General features: G+C 38.6%; 1 protein-coding gene across 1 annotated transcript in view; it reads left to right on the top strand.

Annotated features, from left to right (window-relative positions):
• Tasor2 (transcription activation suppressor family member 2) overlaps positions 1 to 17,182 on the top strand; it is a 63,439-nt gene that overhangs the window by 29,078 nt on the left and 17,179 nt on the right. The window contains exons 13-18 of the mRNA XM_042685900.1: positions 216 to 288; positions 382 to 444; positions 2,302 to 3,024; positions 6,592 to 6,822; positions 12,322 to 13,198; positions 15,765 to 16,191. Coding sequence (XP_042541834.1) covers positions 216 to 288; positions 382 to 444; positions 2,302 to 3,024; positions 6,592 to 6,822; positions 12,322 to 13,198; positions 15,765 to 16,191 — 2,394 coding nt within the window. The remainder of the gene's footprint in view (positions 1 to 215; positions 289 to 381; positions 445 to 2,301; positions 3,025 to 6,591; positions 6,823 to 12,321; positions 13,199 to 15,764; positions 16,192 to 17,182) is intronic.

The following is a 17,182-nucleotide window of genomic DNA, read 5'->3' as shown; positions in this document are numbered from 1 at the left end:
AAGTGAAGTACTACTTCAGTCACTTCAGGCCAGTTTGTGTCATCTGCACATTCTTCAACTAGTAACTGGATCACAGGGATGAGCAGTGATACTTGAAAGCGTCTCTTAAAAAGGTGTGAGGTCAGTTCCCCCCAGTCTGTAGTAGTGATCCCAGCAGAGGGAAGAGGTACTTAAGAATCTTCTTTCATATGTTTGTTTGTTTTTTAATGTTTAAGGCAATTGTCAAGTGCTTAGAAGATAGAGGAGTTTTCATTTTACTTACATCATCAGCCTTAATACCAGCACCAGGTAAGGACTACTTTTCTGGGAGTGGAAAAAAACTTCCTGTTTATTTTGTCTTATAAGATCAGCAACCTTAAGTTTTCTTCTCATTCTGTATAGATTTTGAAGAGGAACAGATGGGTCTATACGGGTTACATTTATTCCATTCACCTCTGTCAACAGGTGAGTATACAGTGGTATCTCATTTTCAATGTGTTGCATAGTCTTAAATTCTAAACTGACTTGACTTTTCAGTAGTACATGACACCACTAACTGCTCTTTTCCCTCTTAAGTAGCTCATTTTTCTTCACCTTCTATCTGACCCTTCTTGGCTTCCTCTGCAGGTGTACTCTTCAATATCTGTTCACCTTTCTTCTGCCTTGATGTCTCTGAGGTGCCTCACATTAAGCATGTCTGAGTTTATCTGTTACTGAACTAGAGTACCTAGGAGATACTTTCACCTTCACCTGATGAGTAGCTTGGTGTGAGACTATGGTAACAGTAATCTTAGAGTCTTAATATGACTACTGTTCCATGTCTGGACTGTTGGGTTTCATATTTGACTTACACATTCTCTGGATATTATTGACTCACAGAGAATCAAAACCTTTCTTTTAGGTGCCTAACAGGTAGGCAGTATGTAATATGAAGTTGTGATTTCAGTATCACTTTTTATTCCAACTAGCATCCCTCGGTTTACCAAAATAGCATAAATACTTTTATGTAGCCCAATCCCTCCTTTTTTGAGTCAAGGGTTTATTAGAATATTGCTTAGGGTAGCCTCAGTATTACATCCTGCTTAAGCCTACTGAATGCTGAGGTTATAAGTGTTTACTACTACTCACCCTTCTTATATCTTTTTTTTTTTTTTGATAGTGGTGTTGGAGATCAAATCTAAGCCTCACACATTCTAAGTGCTACCACTAAGCTACATCCCCAGTACAATGCCTACTACCCTTCTACTGTATCCTTAGTCTACCTGTACCAAGCATATGAAAAATAAATACTTGCTGAACAAGTGAAAAAATGAAAGTGAGTCATTTAGTTTTGCCACAGAAGGAAATTCTCATTGTTTTGAAGTCATGCTGGGTGCATTTAAAGAAAACACTATTTAACATTTCTAAAGCTACAAAGAATACACAAAAGTTTTTAAGTTGATTTTTCCTTAAATTATACTGTTACTCAAAAGAGCTGTATATTCTTGGTAATTGTAACAAAGTATTATCAATTGCAGTACCAGAATGGTAAAGATTATTTACATTTATTAGGTATAATTGATTTAGTAGTCCTTAAAATACCCTTTTTAAGATCTGACTACAGAGCTGGCTCTGAACCTCTCCCTCTCCCTGCTCCTCCTCTTTCTCATACACACACATACACCCTCCTCTGTGGTAGGCAACCACTTTACAAGTAAGCTATATCCTAATCCTCTTTCCTACTTTTTTTGTTGTTGTTGGTCATGGGGCCTGAACTTGGGGCCTGGATGCTGTCCCTCAGCTCTTCAGCTCAAGGCTAGCACTCTACCACTTGAGCCATAGCACCACTTCTGGCCTTTTCTGCTTATGTGGGACTGAGGAATCTAACCCAGGGCCTCATGCGTGCATGGCAAGCACTCTACTGCTGAGCCACCTTCCCAGCCCTCTTTCCTACATTTTTAATTGTAAATTACCAGTCACAAAAAGAACCATTCCTGACTGTATCCAGGACAAAAATAAATACTGGAATAAATACTGGAGTGCTACTTTTTCATGTATTCCTCATTAAGACAGTTTGTACTTGGTCTACTAATTCTAACCTACCAGTTGCTTATCAGACCGTTCTTTTTCATTTTCTTTATGTGTATAACTTCAAGAATATGGATATATTTTCTCATTAAATATATTACATATATGTCTTATATAAGTTCTTAGTTACCACTTCGGTTTTCATTTGAAACACTGATATATTTAACCATTCCATAATTTTGAAATCCCAAAGCTTTTTTTCCCTCCTTTGTTATAAACCAAAATGATATCGTGTTTTTAATGTGTGTATTTTAGGAGTGAAGGATTGGAATGTCGAAGATGACATGTCTTTGAAAGTGGTACCTATAATACCTGCCCTTAATTGTGCCCTGCTAGAAGCAAAGAAATCACTTCCTCAAGAAAGAACCCATCCAAAAACATTGGTACAGAGCAATTTGCAAGCACTTTCCAGAGCAGACAGTAGCCTTTCATTGACTGCTGTGCCTCATGATGGCGTGAAGGAGACTGTATCAGTTGGAAAACTGCCCATGGATTTTGACTTGATCCCCCCTCCTGAAAAGTGCTCTGTAGAGTCTTTCATTCAATTGAAGTCTTATATTTCAGATCCCAGTGGCTATTCTTTTGATGTGTCTACTGCTCAGGATTTGTTAGTAGAGCAACAACAGCCTCCTTGTATTTCAGATGGAATTTGCGATGCTGGATTTTCTTTAGTTATGACTCCAGATCCTGAACTTCTGGACCTAGAAGAAGAAGTACAAAAAGAAACTGAAACAGAAAATTCAGAAAATATATTGAACACAAAGAACAATGGAGTTATGGTTTCAGTGAATCCACTAGCATCAAATCCGAGAGTGCAACCCAAGAGAAAGGCCAGCGTACCACTTGGGGTGCACAATAAAAGGATGAACTTATGCCACCCCTTTCCCAAAAGAGCTGCATCTGAAACAGATCATGGTTCCCATTCTCCGACAACTCTTAAGTTAGTTAAAGGACAGTTTCCTCAGAAAAGAAAAAGAGGTAAGCATGCGGATTATTAAAATGATAACCATAGACTTCAAGTCCTGTTCCTATCTGGATTTCTTTGGACTGTAGCTTGGCAGCATATTAGAAGTTGATTCAAAATTAGAAATTATTAGAAATGCCAACATTTCTCTTTAGTTGATGTTTATCTATATAACTACTGAAAGCAAGAAACTAAGATGACAAAAGCCTTCCCACCAAAAGCTTATGTTATACTTGTAAAAAGCTATCATTCACATATACTTACATCCTATTCTAAGAAATAGTGCATAAATTGACATGTGCCACAGATTCATACATTTGGAAACAAAAAATAAAAAAGTGATGTAATCTGATAATTTGTTACAGTGAACAAAGAACTCTAGTCACGACCCATTGTTTATTAGTAACTATCAGTGGGTTATGACATGTAGTCTGAGAAACATGGCATTGAATAATACATAAAGAGAACATTGTCTTTTTTCATTTTTCTCTTTCTCCAGAACCTGTGAGAGATCTTTCCTTCCTATTTGTGCAAGAGTTAGATCATAGTTGTCTAACCTTAATTTCTTTCTCTTTTAAATTTATCCTCCACTATTTTTCTGCTACTTACTACCTGTGATGATTTAGTAAGAAGGAAAATAATTAGATCCAAGGAAATGTACATTAAATTCTAAGAGCTTTCTTAGTGATATGAAATGGGTCTAGTTTTTTTTTACATTTCATTAGTATTCATCATTGTTTATTATTTTGTTTTCATGCTTAAATGTTCTCAATCAGAAACAGTATTTTTTTGTATAATGTTACTTTAAAAATATTTGCCACCAAGCACAGGTTGCTCACACCTGTCTGTAATCTTAGCTATTCAGAAGGCCAAGATCTGAGGATTGCAGTTCAAAGCTAGCCTGGGCAGCAAAAGTCCGTGAAATTTTTTATCTCCAATTAGCCACCAAAAACTGGAAGTGGCGCTGTGGCTCAAGTGGTAGAGCGCTGAAGTCTTGAGCTGAAGAGCTGAGGGATAGTGCCCAGCCCCAGAGTTCAAGCCCCATGACCGACCATTGCTAAAATTCAGATACAGGATTATTTCATGTATTTTGGGTCTAAATTTTGAGTGGGAGCAATTAAAATTACAAAAAGTTAATAGGAAATTTTGTCAAAGGTAGCATTGGCATGTTTTTAACTCTTAAAAGATTTAACTGCAATGTTTAAGCAGGTGGGGTGTGTATTTATATGTATATGTTTATGTGCTGCTACTGGAGCTTGAACTCAAGGCCTGGGTGCTGTTCTTGAGCTTTTTTGCTCAAGTGCTCTATCACTTGAGCCACAGCTCCACTTTTAGCTCTTTTGGTGGTTAATTGGGGATAAGAATCTCATAGACTTTGCTACCCAGGCTGGCTTGGTATAATGATCCTCAGATCTCAGCCTCCTGAGTAGCTAGGATTACAGGCATGAGTCACGGGTGACTGGCTAGCCAGTAGTATTTTTACATCTCCACTTTCCCCTTTAGCTATTTTCTTAGTTGCATATGAGAAGAAAAGCACATAATTTTGTAAAGATGTGTTTTTTTTCTCGATATGTTTACTAAGTGCAGACTTTTTTCAGTCTTCACCTGTCTTAAATGTTTAGTTTCTCAGATATCACTACAATTTAGATGTATACAAATAGTAACATAATATGACTCTTTAGAAATATATAGTCTTCTGTATAAAATGTGTTTACAGATTTAACCATATCACCTTATGTGTGTTGTTTTTACAAACATAATTAATGTTCTACTTTCAGAGCTGTAAATTAGTACAGTGTTACTTCAACATCACTCAGTAAAAGTTTTAATATTAAGTTGTATCTTGTCTAATGAACTTAATACTGTGATAACTTTTCTTCACCTAGTAAGATAGACTTAGTAAGTAGTAGTAAGTTCCTATCTTTTTTTTTTTCTAAGTTCTTCATTGTGATTAAGTGAATACACAATTTCCCAAATTTCACAGTATTGTGGGATACTGATGCTTAGTTAAAGTCACAAACACATTCTAACTTTCATGGGGTAAATTGTCTATTGTGGTCTATAACATTTATGAGTTCTATGAGGTTTGCAATACAGTTATTTCTTCCACATTGAGTGATATGTACATTTCTTTCGTTTTGCATAGCATCAGCGCTCTCTTTTCCACTCGTTCCCTCCCTCTCATCACTGCCATTGAGTTGCTTAGTTCATTTTGATCAATGTCCAGTACCGCTGATGAGTCCTACTGTTGTATGTTTTTCCCCTGTTCCCTCTAGTTCTGTGTCGTCATCCTGGTTTCCCTCCCATGTGCACATATATACCATTTGTGTGATCAGCAGCATGGGGTTATTTAGTAGTGATTTGACCAGTTGAGTGGGAGTTTTTTTTTTTGTTGTTGTTGTTGTTGGGTCTGTTGGGTCCGGTCGTGGGGCCTGAACTCTGGGACTGGGTGCTGTCCTCAGCTCTTCAGCTCAAGGCTAGCACTCTACCACTTGAGCCACAGTGCCACTTCTGACTTTCTTTTTGCTTATGTGGTGCTGAGGAATCGAACCCAGGGCCTCAGGCCTGCAAGGCAAGCGCTCTGCCACTGAGCCACCTTCCCAGCCCAAGTGGGAGTCTTTTGTTTCTTTAAGTCTTGTTAATTTTGTCGTATCACCTTACATTTTGGATTTTATATCCACTTATCAGGGAGTTCATGTGCTGTTTGTTTCTGCTCTTGGCTCAACGTGATTTCTTCCATCCATTTCTCTGCAAATGCCATTATTTTGCCCTTTCTAATGACTGCATAATATTCCATTGTGTATAGATACCACAGGTTTTGGATCCATTCATCTGTGGTGGGACATTTGGGTTGTTTCCATATCCTGGCTATCGGGAACAGTGCTGCAATAAACATGGAGGTGCATGTGTCCTTGTATACTGGTTCCTGTTGTTCAGGATAGATGCCTAGAAGTGGTTTTACTAGGTCATAAGGAAGGTCAATATTTAGCTTTCTGAGGACCCTCCAGACTGCTTTCCAAAGTGGTTGTATAAGTGTACATTCCCACCAGCAGTGTAATAGGGTTCCTTTTTCTCCACATCCCCTCCAGCATTTGTCTTGGCTGACTTTAGGATGTGGGCCATTCTGACTGGGGTAAGGTGGTATCTCCGGGTTGCAAGTTCCTATCTTTATGTGAGAATTAAAACCCTACCTTATTTTTTAAAAAGTTCTTTTAGAACTGGGTGCCGATGGCTCATGCTTGTAATCCTAGCTACTCAGAAGGCTGAGATATGAGCATCATGGTTCAAAGCCAGTCTGGGCAGGAAACTCGTTGAGACTCTTATCTCCAATAAACCACTTAGAAAATTGGAAATGGTGCGGTGGCTCAAGTGGTAGGGCACTTGCCTTGAGCTGAAGAGCTGAGGGACAGCGCTCAGGCCCAGAGTTCAAGCCTCAATTGACACCCCTCCCCAAAAAAAAAATTCTTGTAGAAGTAGCTAAAACTTTATAGTTTTCCCCCAAACAAAAGAAGTACAGGAAAAAGGTAGGCTGATAAACATCTGGGCTCATCTTCCTTAAAAAATGGTCTCTTCTACATAAGGTGCGGAAGTGCTGACTGCACAGTTTGTACAGAAAACCAAATTGGATGCGAAAACCCAAGAAGGTTCTATTTGTAAAGATATCCCAGTGGCAACAAAAGTTAAAAGGGCAAAGAAGCAAGAGAAATCTCCAGTCAAAACTAAGCCACATGTGAAGAAATCTCCACAGAAACAGAGGGTAAATATAGTAAAAGGCAAAAGGAATTCCACAATCAGAAAGCAGCCACAACCTGGTAAGAAACACTTCCTGAAAATGCAAATACTACATGCAGATTTAGTGGGTATTAAAAGATAATATTGAAGGGCTGGGAATGTGGCTTAGTGGTAATGTGCTTGCTTAGCATATACAAAGCTCTGGGTTTGATTCCTCAGGACCACATAGACAGAAAATGCCAGAAGTGGCGCTGTGGCTCAAGTGGTAGAATGCTAGCCTTGAGCAAATGAAGCTCAGGGATAGTGCCTGGGCCCTGAGTTCAAGCCCAGGACTGGCAAAAAATAATAATAATAAAAGATAATATTGAAATATGTAAGAGTAGTTTAAAATTTATCATTGTATATTTAGTTCTGACTATAAATAGCTAACTTGATTTCTTATTGCAAATCTACATGTAACTTGGTTTCTTATTATAGATAAATTAGAGAAGATTCAAGCCATCAAACAAAGTAGACTGTATAATTTGCATAGAGTATGAACATGAATTTTTTTTTTTTTTTGGTTGGTTGTGGGGCCTGTCCCTCAGCTCTTCAGCTCAAGGCTAACACTCTACCACTTGTACCACAGCGCCACTTCCAGCCTTTTCTGCTTCTGTGGTGCTGAGGAATCAAACCCAGGGCCGCATGCATGCATGGCAAGCACTCTACCCACTGAGCCACCTTCCCAGCCCTGAACATGAATCTTTACAAGATAAAAAAAGTATAAATAGCCTTACTTATACCTAAATGCACATGCAAATACCTGGCAGATTTGTCTGCTCTGTAGTCATTTATAAAGGTAAAGAGTTGTTTGTTTATAGAGGACTATAAATAGAGTGCTGTTAGGAATCCAGCATGGTTGAAGTGGTAGAATGCCTGCACAGCAAGCATGAGGACCCCCAGTACCTTTACAAAGCAAACAAGCATAAAGCGGTCAGTAATCTAGAATCTTATATATTGATTTAATTGATTTGATTTGAATGGTGGTTTTGTGACTATTTCCTACTGTTAAACAACTTTGTTATTAGAAATTCTTGTGTCACCTCAGACTTCACCTCTATACAACGGAACATAATACCACCAAGTCTACTCTTGGGTCTTTTCTGTGTATAGTGCAGTCCTTCCAGACTGTGATATCTATAATGACATTTCATCTTTTGTATTGATTCCTAACAGAGAGACTACATTCCCTTTTATCTTTATATTATTTGTTTGGGGTTTTTGGTTTTGGTTTTTTTTTGCTAGTCCTGGATCTTGAACTCAGGGCTTGGGCACTGTTCCTGAGCTTCTTTTTGTTAGATTAGCACTCTACCACTTGAAACCACAGACCTACTTCTGGCTTTTTCTGTTAATGTGGTACTGAGGAATTGAACCCAGCTTCATGAATGCTAGGCAAACACTGTACCAGTAAGCCCCAGTCCTAGCCCCTATCTTTTTTTTTTTTGGGGGGGGGGGTGGGGGGTCTGGTCATGGGGCCTGAACTCTGGGCCTGGGCGCTGTCTCTCAGCTCTTCAGCTCAAGGCTAGCACTCTACCACTTGAGCCACAGTGCCACTTCTGGCTTTTTTCTTTTTTTTTTTTTGCTTATGTGGTGCTGAGGAATCAAACCCAGGGCCTCAGGCATGCAAGGCAAGTGCTCTACCACTGAGCCACCTTCCCAGCCCCTCCTAGCCCCTATCTTCATATTATTATTCATTTTCTTTTTTATTTCCCTGGTGCTACTTTATCCCTCATCATCTACTTGATTCTTATATATCACATAGATCAGGAGTGGAGAACATCCATCATCTGGGCCTTTATAAGGGCCACAAAAAATTATTTCATCTGGCTTTGCCAAGACAAGTATAGGCAAGACTCAAAATCCAATAAATCTAGGCCCCCAAATGATGTTACAAATATCCAAATGGCTCTTAATAGTACAGTGATAGAGGTTTTCCACTCCTGATGGATGGTGGGGAATTTAAGACAGTTATTTTATTGGTGGAATTAGTGATGAGCTTGGGAGTTTTAAGTTCCTGTAGTGTTACTTTATGACTGAAGACTTTTTCATAGCTCATCATGTTGTTCTAAAACCTGAAGTGATAGATTGGGGCATGGCTGAGGTGGTAGAGTGCCTGTAGACCTCTAAGTGCAAGGATTAGAGTTCAATCCTGAATACTGCCAAGAAAAATGGGGGGAAAAAAAGGTGTAGTAACATAGTTTGGGTTCTGTGGAAAATTTGAACTTTTGTGATTGTTTTTGAACGATGCATGATACAGTCTTACCCTACATGACCATATGACCGTATTTATTTAGTTCCTGCTGTTCCCTGACTTATTACTTCCCTTTTGGCTAACTTATATTTTTCTTAAGCTCACTGTTTTTTTTCTTGTGCAATTTCCCTCTACACATCTAAGTTCTAGTTCTACAAAAAGTATATCCTTAGACTCTACCCCTTATTAATCTTCCATTTCCACCTGTTTTTTTTTTAAAGCACATAATTTAATTAATAGTAGTTTCTAATAATTTGATATGTCTTGATGTTCCATCTTTCAAATTAGTTTGTAAACATTATGAGATTGGCTTTTATAAACTAATTGGTTGACAGCATTCATTTGGGTTTATACAGAAAAGCACAGAAAATTAAGTTTTCAAAATATGTTTAAAACTAGACAAATTTGTGCTGCATTTATGGCCATATAAACCATTAAAATTTTAAGGTTACAGCTGGGTGCCGGTGGCTCACGCTTATAATCCTAACTACTCAGAAGGCTGATCTGAGGATCATGGTTCAAAGCCAGCCCAGGCAGGAAAGTCTGTGAGACTCTTATCTCCAGTTAACCTCCCCCAAACCAGAAAATGGGTCTGTGGCTCAAAATGGTTGAGCGCTAGCCTTGAGCAAAAAGAGCTCAAAGACAGCCCCAGGCCCTAAGTTGGAGCCCCATGGCCAACAAAAAGAAAAAAGAAAAAAAATTCAAGGTTACTAATTTTAAAATGTGATTTCTTTATTAATTACCTATACTGGTCTGTTTTCTTACACTTGAAATGTTAAGACTAAGATGGCAGATGGAACATGGCTATGTTGGATTCATTTTGAAAATTGTTGATCTTAATTTAGGTTGCAATTAGCAGAATCAAATGAGGATTTCTAAGTCATCAAAACAAATTTTTAATGAACAAATAATCTGTCCTTTTCAAAGTTTGTGATACAGTTTTTCACTAATTTCATTTATATAATTTGGCATTGTCTTGTCTCTGTCTTAAATAGAGGTAGATTATTTATGTTATTTTTTGAGAGCCTACAAATAAGTCTGTAATTGTTTTATGAGAGACTGTACATACTAAAGTGTACCATTTTTTGTGTTAAGTATAGTATAACAGTATTCTTTAGAGTAGGCTTAACTAATAAGAGATAAGTATATGGAAGTCATAAGGTTAACAATGATGGAATGAAGCTAATGTCAATAAACACATTTCCAACATGCCTGTGTGCTAAGACAGTTATTTTCTTTGGGCCCCTTTCCTCTACATTGCCCCTTTAGGATATCCTATTTAAAATAACACTGTTTAGTGTTAGATTTAATATTAACCACCCTAATCCTTCTCATCCTAATTGATGACATCTTTATTAGTTACTTGCCTTTTCAGACAGGTTATCAATTCATTTTAGACCTACTTTGGTTATTATAAAGAGAAATCCAGTTGGTATTTTCCTTATGTCCACTTACCTACAACAGGGATTCATTGCCTAGCATCTCTGCTAACTTTATCCTTCATAATAACATTTCAGCCGGGCTCCAATAGCTCATGCCTGTAATCCTAGCTACTCAGGAGGCTGAGATCTGAGAATCACAGTTCAAAGCCAGCCCGGGCAGGAAAGTCGGAGAGACTCTTATCTCCAACAAACCACTCGAAAACCAGAAGTGGCGCTGTGCCTCAAGCAGTAGAGTGTTCGCCTTGAGCTGAAGAGTGCAGGGACAACGCCCAAGCCCAGAGTTCAAGCCCAATGATCGACAAAAAAATAAAAATAAAAAATAACATTTAAAACTTTTGTTATTCTGAGGAAATCCATGAAAACTATTGGAGAATATAAATATTTAAGGGGCAAATGTTTAGGTCTTGATTATCTACAGAAATCAATAGTTGGGCTGGGAAGTTGGCTCGGTGGTAGAGTGCTTGCCCCACATGCATGAGGCCTGGATTCGATTCCTCAGCACCACATAAGCAGAAAAAAGCCTGAAGTGGTGCTGTGTCTTAAGTAGCAGGGTGCTAGCCTGGAGCTGAAGAGCTGAGGGACAGTGCCCAGGCCCAGAGTTCAGTCGCCATGACCAACCAAAAACAAAAAAAGAAAGAAAATCAATAGTTCTGCTCTCTGGATAAAGCAAAGGGGTAATATTTTCATAGAAGAGAGTAAAGTTTGAAATGATGACTATTTGAAAAAGATGAGCTCATTTATGACTTCTAACTTTATCTCATTACATTATATTGTTTAAAATCAGTGTATGCTAGGCACTGGTAGCTCATGCCTGTAATCTTAGCTACTCAGAAGCTCAGACTTAGAAGATTGTAGTTTGAGGCAGTTCTGGCAGAAAAGTCCATCAGAATCCATCTTCAGAATAACTAGCATAAAGCTGGACTAGAGATATAACTCAGGGCATAGAGGGTCAGCCGAGCAAACAAGCCAAACAAGAACAGGCACTGTATGGGGAAAGAAAAAAACAAATGAGCAGGCACTAGTATGAGCAATAAAACAAAAAACAATATAGTTTTTTAAAAATCTGTTTTGGACTTTGGATACTTTTCTAATATATCACATTAAGGGAAATGGTTCCTGAGATGCTGTTCTAAAAAACTGGAGTACACAGTTCAAACTAATACTATTTTTTTGTGTGAGTGTGCCAGTCCTGGTGCTTGAACTCGGGACCTGGGCTTTGTTTAAAGCTAGCACTCCACCACTTCAGCTACAGCTAAAGCTATAACCAGGTTTTTGGCTGGTATTGGAGTTAAATTCTCATCAACTTGCTTGCCCGGGCTGTCAGCCTTCTGAGTAGCTAGGATTACAGGTGTGTGCCACCAACACCCAATAAAACTATTATATTCTCCTGTCTCTCTCCCTCCTTCCCCCCCAAATTGTAAACTCACTGAGAGCTAGGACTCTCCTTTTTTCTTTTCCCCTTATTATATGATTCTTGAACTGAGTAGTATATGTTGTTTTTTTTTCTTACTCCTGTTATCACTATCCTTTATCCTCTACAACATATCACAAATCAGATTTCATTATTGCAGTATGTCTTGTGTATGGTTCAGTACATGCATTTTTGAATGGTGTTTTTTAATGTATAAATTCATTACGATTTGTCTCTGAGTCACGATTGGAAAGGATCTCAGTCTGGTGGCAAAATTTTAATATGCAGTCTCTAGGTTTTTCTTATATATATATATACATATATATATATATGTTCATGTAAATCATTGATTTTCACTAAGACATGGTATTGACAGAAACTTGATTCTGTGGAAAGCCAATGTTATATTTATGTTTTTTTTTATTTTATTCTGAAGCCAATAGAGAAACCACTTTACAGCTTCAATCAGAAATTTCATCAGATGGTCAAAAAGATGGAATTAGCATAAATACAGCGCAACCAGAATGTACTTCCAATGCTCCAAAAGATCTTCCTCAAAACTCCTCTATCATCTGTGACTCCCAGGCCCTAAATATGTTAGCTGACCTAGCTTTAAGCTCTGCTGCCTCTTCTGTACCATTATGTGATCCTAGAAACCTCTCCTCCACTGAATTGCTACAAAATGATGTTTTACTCTCTAAAGAAAATTTATTATGTTGTACTTCTGACCATGAATATCATAGGGGAGTTAAAAGTCAAAAAGGTGTACTACTACCTAAACCATCCTCAGATAGAAAGGACAATTCTGAGTCAGACATAACTGTTAACCAAGAAGAGAACTTGGTTGCTGGTAGTCAGGCCCCTGCCAAAGCCCAGTCAGCACTCCCTGAAGAAGCTCTACCATCTTCAGCTACAAGCCAAAACCTAAATGCTTTTGTTGCTGTGGAACATTCATATGCCCTGCTCCTTCCAGAACATTCAAAGAAACATTTACACCAGAGAGGTTTACCAGGCCCTACTTTTACCAAGAATGGGACAAAAGGCCCTGAGACTGGAACTCCAGTAGGAAAAGTCATACCATTTCGGCATCTACAGAACACTTCCCCTCTACAGAAGTTTTCTGAGGACTCATTGATTAAGCGCAAAAGTCGATTTGTAACTTCTAACCTGAAAGAGTTCTGTTCTCATACTGTGCTTAACTGTGATGGCTCCTTGAAGATCACTTTCATATGTGAAACAGAATACAAATTTAGTTTAGATAGTAAATATACCAACAACCCAATGGAAAAAACTATTTTAAGAGCATTACATGGGTAAGTAGGAGTGAACTCAGTGAAAATGACTATGACTTTTCTGTTAAGATAAATATTGTCAGATGGAAAACCTGTGCTAAACTTTGGTGAAAGAAAAAAAGCTGTTGTAAGAAAAACTTGTAATTGATGGTTATACTGAAAAGTAGTATTGAAGGTGTACTGAAAGTTCACTTTACCGAAGAGTAATAGGAAGTCAGTGGTCATGTTTGTGGAAAGCTTTTAATGTTACAAATGGCCTTTTTTTTTTTTTTAATGGCTTTCCATTTTGCAGTATTTATTTGCCAGTACTGGTGATCTTAATGTAATACTTTGGGATACAAAAATAATGCTTTACAAACTGAGTTCCAGAGAAAACATTTAAAAATGACTTCTAGCCAGGTGCCGGTGGCTCACGCCTGTAATCCTAGCTACTCAGGAGGCTGAGATCTGAGGATCACGGCTCAAAGCCAGCCCAGGCAGGAAGGTCTGTGAGACTCTGGTCTCCAATAAGCCACCAGAAAACTGGAAGTGGCTCAAGTGGTAGAGTGCTTGCCTTGAGCTGAAGAGCATAGGGAAAGCACCTAGGCCCAGAGTTCAAGCCCCACTACCAACCAGAAAAAACAACAAAAAACTTCTAAGCCGGGCACCGATGGCAGGAAACTGTGAGACTCTTATCTCCAGTAAACTACTCAGAAAGCCAGACGTGGTGTGCTATAGCTCAAAGTGGTAGAGTGCTAGCCTTGAGCAGAAAAAGCTCAGGGACAGCACCCAGGCCCAGAGTTCAAGCCCCAGCACTGGCAAATATTAAAATTAAAAAAAAAAAAGACTTCTAGCTTGTTCAGGTATTCAGATTGGTAGAAGTCATGAGTAAATGGTTCTATAAATAAGAAAGCAAGAGCCAGTGGGTCACACTTGTAATCCTAACTACTTGGGAGGATGAGATCAGAAGGATCACAGTTTTAGGCCAGCCTGGCTGGGCAAAAACTTCTGAGAGACTTCATCTCTTTAGCAGAAAGCTGGACACAGTGGTACATCCATGATCCTAGCAACTACAGGAAGTCTAGGTAGGTAAACATAAGCTGAGCTATACACCTAGGCACCTAAAACAACCCAAGAAAAATGGCTACAGGGTGTAGCTCTACCAAGTTAAAGGCCCTGAGTTTGAAACTCTGGTACCTCCTGCTATAAAAGTAAAAGGAGAGGGGCAATAATAGGGTTGTTAATAGCACAGCACCACAGGCATTGGATTTAAAACTAACCTCGGTTTGCATCTAGGCCTTCCCAGCTCTTTTATCTTGTGACCAGGGTCACAGGCTTCTCAGACGTCATTGTGCAGCTTATTTAGGGATCTTACTGAGCAGCAGGTGCCATCTATGGTAAGGTAGGTCTGATAGTCTATATTAGTAACAAATTTCCAGGTGATGTAAATGGAGGATGACTGTTTGAGTAACATTGTGTGTATGTGCATACACACCAGTACTGGGACTTGAATTGAGGACCTGGGTGCTATTTCTGAGCTTTTTCACTCAAGGCTGGCACTCTACCATTTGAACCACAGCTTCACTTTTTGGTCATTGATTAGAGATAAGAGTCTGTTCAGACTGTCTTTTGAACTTCATCCTCAGGTCTCAGCCTCCTGAGTAGCTAAGTATGAGCCACTGGTACTTGGCAAGGTAGCACTTTTTTTTTTTTAAGTATAGGTTTTTCCGTAGTTAAAGCTTGAGGTTATTAATATATTACTTTTTTTTTTTTAAGTGACTTTAGACGTTTCTTTGGGGTAGGCATCACTGGTGGCACAGAGTCAGGAAGAAAGGATGGCTAGCTATTACATGGAATGCCACTATCTTTGCATGGTTTCAGGATATCCAAACATGTAATCTGAAAAAGCATTGTTGTACTTAATTGCCCAGAATAATATTGGTATTACACCCACATAAAACAGGTATGCCGTCTTCAAGGAAAGTTGGTATAAAAGCCAAGTGCCATGTCATATAGATTTTTGTGGTTTGGAAAAAGTTACTTAAACTGGAGAGGTGTGGCTCAGAAGTAAGACATCTTGCCCAGTAAGTGTGAGGCCCTGAGTTCACATCCCAGAACTACCCAGAAAAACAGAACAATGACAAAAAGAACTCACTTAAATGTTGTGTTTCTTTGTTTCCTTCTCATTAAAATTAGTGAGTTAGACTTAATAACATTTGTTAAATTAACTACATAGTATTCATTGCTTCATATCTGTAATTTTGGGGGGGGGGGTGGTCGTGAGCCTTGAACTCTGGGCCTGGGTGCTGTCCCTGCGCTCTTCAGCTCAAGGCAAGCGCTCTACCGCTTGAGCCACAGTGCCACTTCTGGTTTTCTAGTGTTTTATTGGAGATTAGAGTCTCATGGACTTTCCTGCCTGGGCTGGCTTTGAACCGCAATCCTCAGATCTCAGCCTCCTGAGTAGCTAGTATTACAGGTGTGAGCCATCGGCACCTGTAATTTTAAAAATAAAAATGAATACAAAACTTATGGTTAGTGTTGGGGGCATTTGTTTTTTTATAAGATTTAAAATATTTGAATTGTTTTTGTGTTTTTTCTAAAATTATAGACCCTGGAACTCTAATGTACCTGAAAATGTGGAAGACGTGAAGCTTTTACTTCACATGTGGGTCGCTCTGTTTTACAGCAATCAAAACAAAATCATACCATCATCCCGAAAAGTTGTGGAACACAGTAATCCAGCAAAATATGTGTCTATAAATAGCACTTTAGAATCTTTTGAACTCAGTGAAATGGAAGAGAACTCCAATGTAGAAAAATATTCTCTCGACCCTCTGTTGGAGAATAAAGAAACACCTAGAAGTCATGCTAAAGTATCCTTCCCTACCTCTAACAATGTGCTTCCATTCATTAAATCACCACCTATGAGACACTTGGGATTCTGTGTACAGAATGAAGAGAAAGAAGCATTTGCAAGAGAGCGTCATTTGGGTACCTCTGTGAGCCAGAATTCTGTCTGTTCTTGTAATAATGAGGTAAGACTAAGTTTGTAAGTGCTGCCATTATTTTGAAGACATGTTAAAATTACATTTGAAACAGTATTATTTGGAGAAAATGTGTTCTTCACATGAGTTAAATGATGTGGGAGCCCACCATGATCATGCACTTACTGTTACCATTTATGGAGTTTTTTGTTGTTGTTCTTAATAGGTGACTGTCAGTACTTGTCATGTCTTACCAAGGTATTATTTAAGGACCAAGTATGTTTATAGTAAATACTAGAAATGCTGGGATTGGAGCCTTGGCTCAGTTGGTAAAGCATTAACCAGTGAATGAGAACATCGGGTACTGAGTTGAAGTCCCTGTCTCAGACCCAAAAAAACAAAACTTTGGTAAACCTTGACCTGATTATATCTGAGCTAATTTTGGAGAAAAGCTATTGCAGGTCACTATTTTCAAGTGTGGAAGACACTTTGTTTTATTCCATTGTTTTCAACTGATGTTCAGCTAGGCTAGATAATTCAACTTTTAACTGGAACAGATCAGAAGTTTGTAACAACATTCTAAGGAAATAGATTGCCAAAACATCTGCCCTTTTAAGTTTATAGTCCAGATTTAGTGTAGACTAGTTTTTCTTTTTTTGGATTTGGAACACACACACACACACACACACACACACACGCACACGCACGCACACACGCATGCACGCGTGCGTGCGTGTGGGGGGGGGCGGGGGCTGAGATTGTTCTCAAACTCTTGATTTGACGCTTTTGCTCAGTTGTCTAGACTAGTTTTTCAAGAGTTTAGACAGCACCTGTAATAATGCTTTAACATTAGGGAATGGTGAAAAACATTTTATCAGCAACATCATTATTGTGAGGGTTTCTGGAGCATTATGTTCCGTTTAGTGATTTCTCAGATAAACCAGTGATAAGCCATTTTATAGATGAGGAAAATAAGGCATAAAAATTACTCAGGAAGTAATTCCCTGAAGTCACATAGTAAATTGCTATGTCAAGGTTCAAG

Source organism: Dipodomys spectabilis, unplaced genomic scaffold (genome assembly GCF_019054845.1).
Source record: "Dipodomys spectabilis isolate Male_0828 unplaced genomic scaffold, ASM1905484v1 ptg000096l, whole genome shotgun sequence".
In the NCBI taxonomy this organism is placed as follows: Eukaryota; Metazoa; Chordata; class Mammalia; order Rodentia; family Heteromyidae; genus Dipodomys; species Dipodomys spectabilis.
Note: the sequence above shows the minus strand (reverse complement) of the source record. Positions and strands in the feature narration are given on the sequence as shown.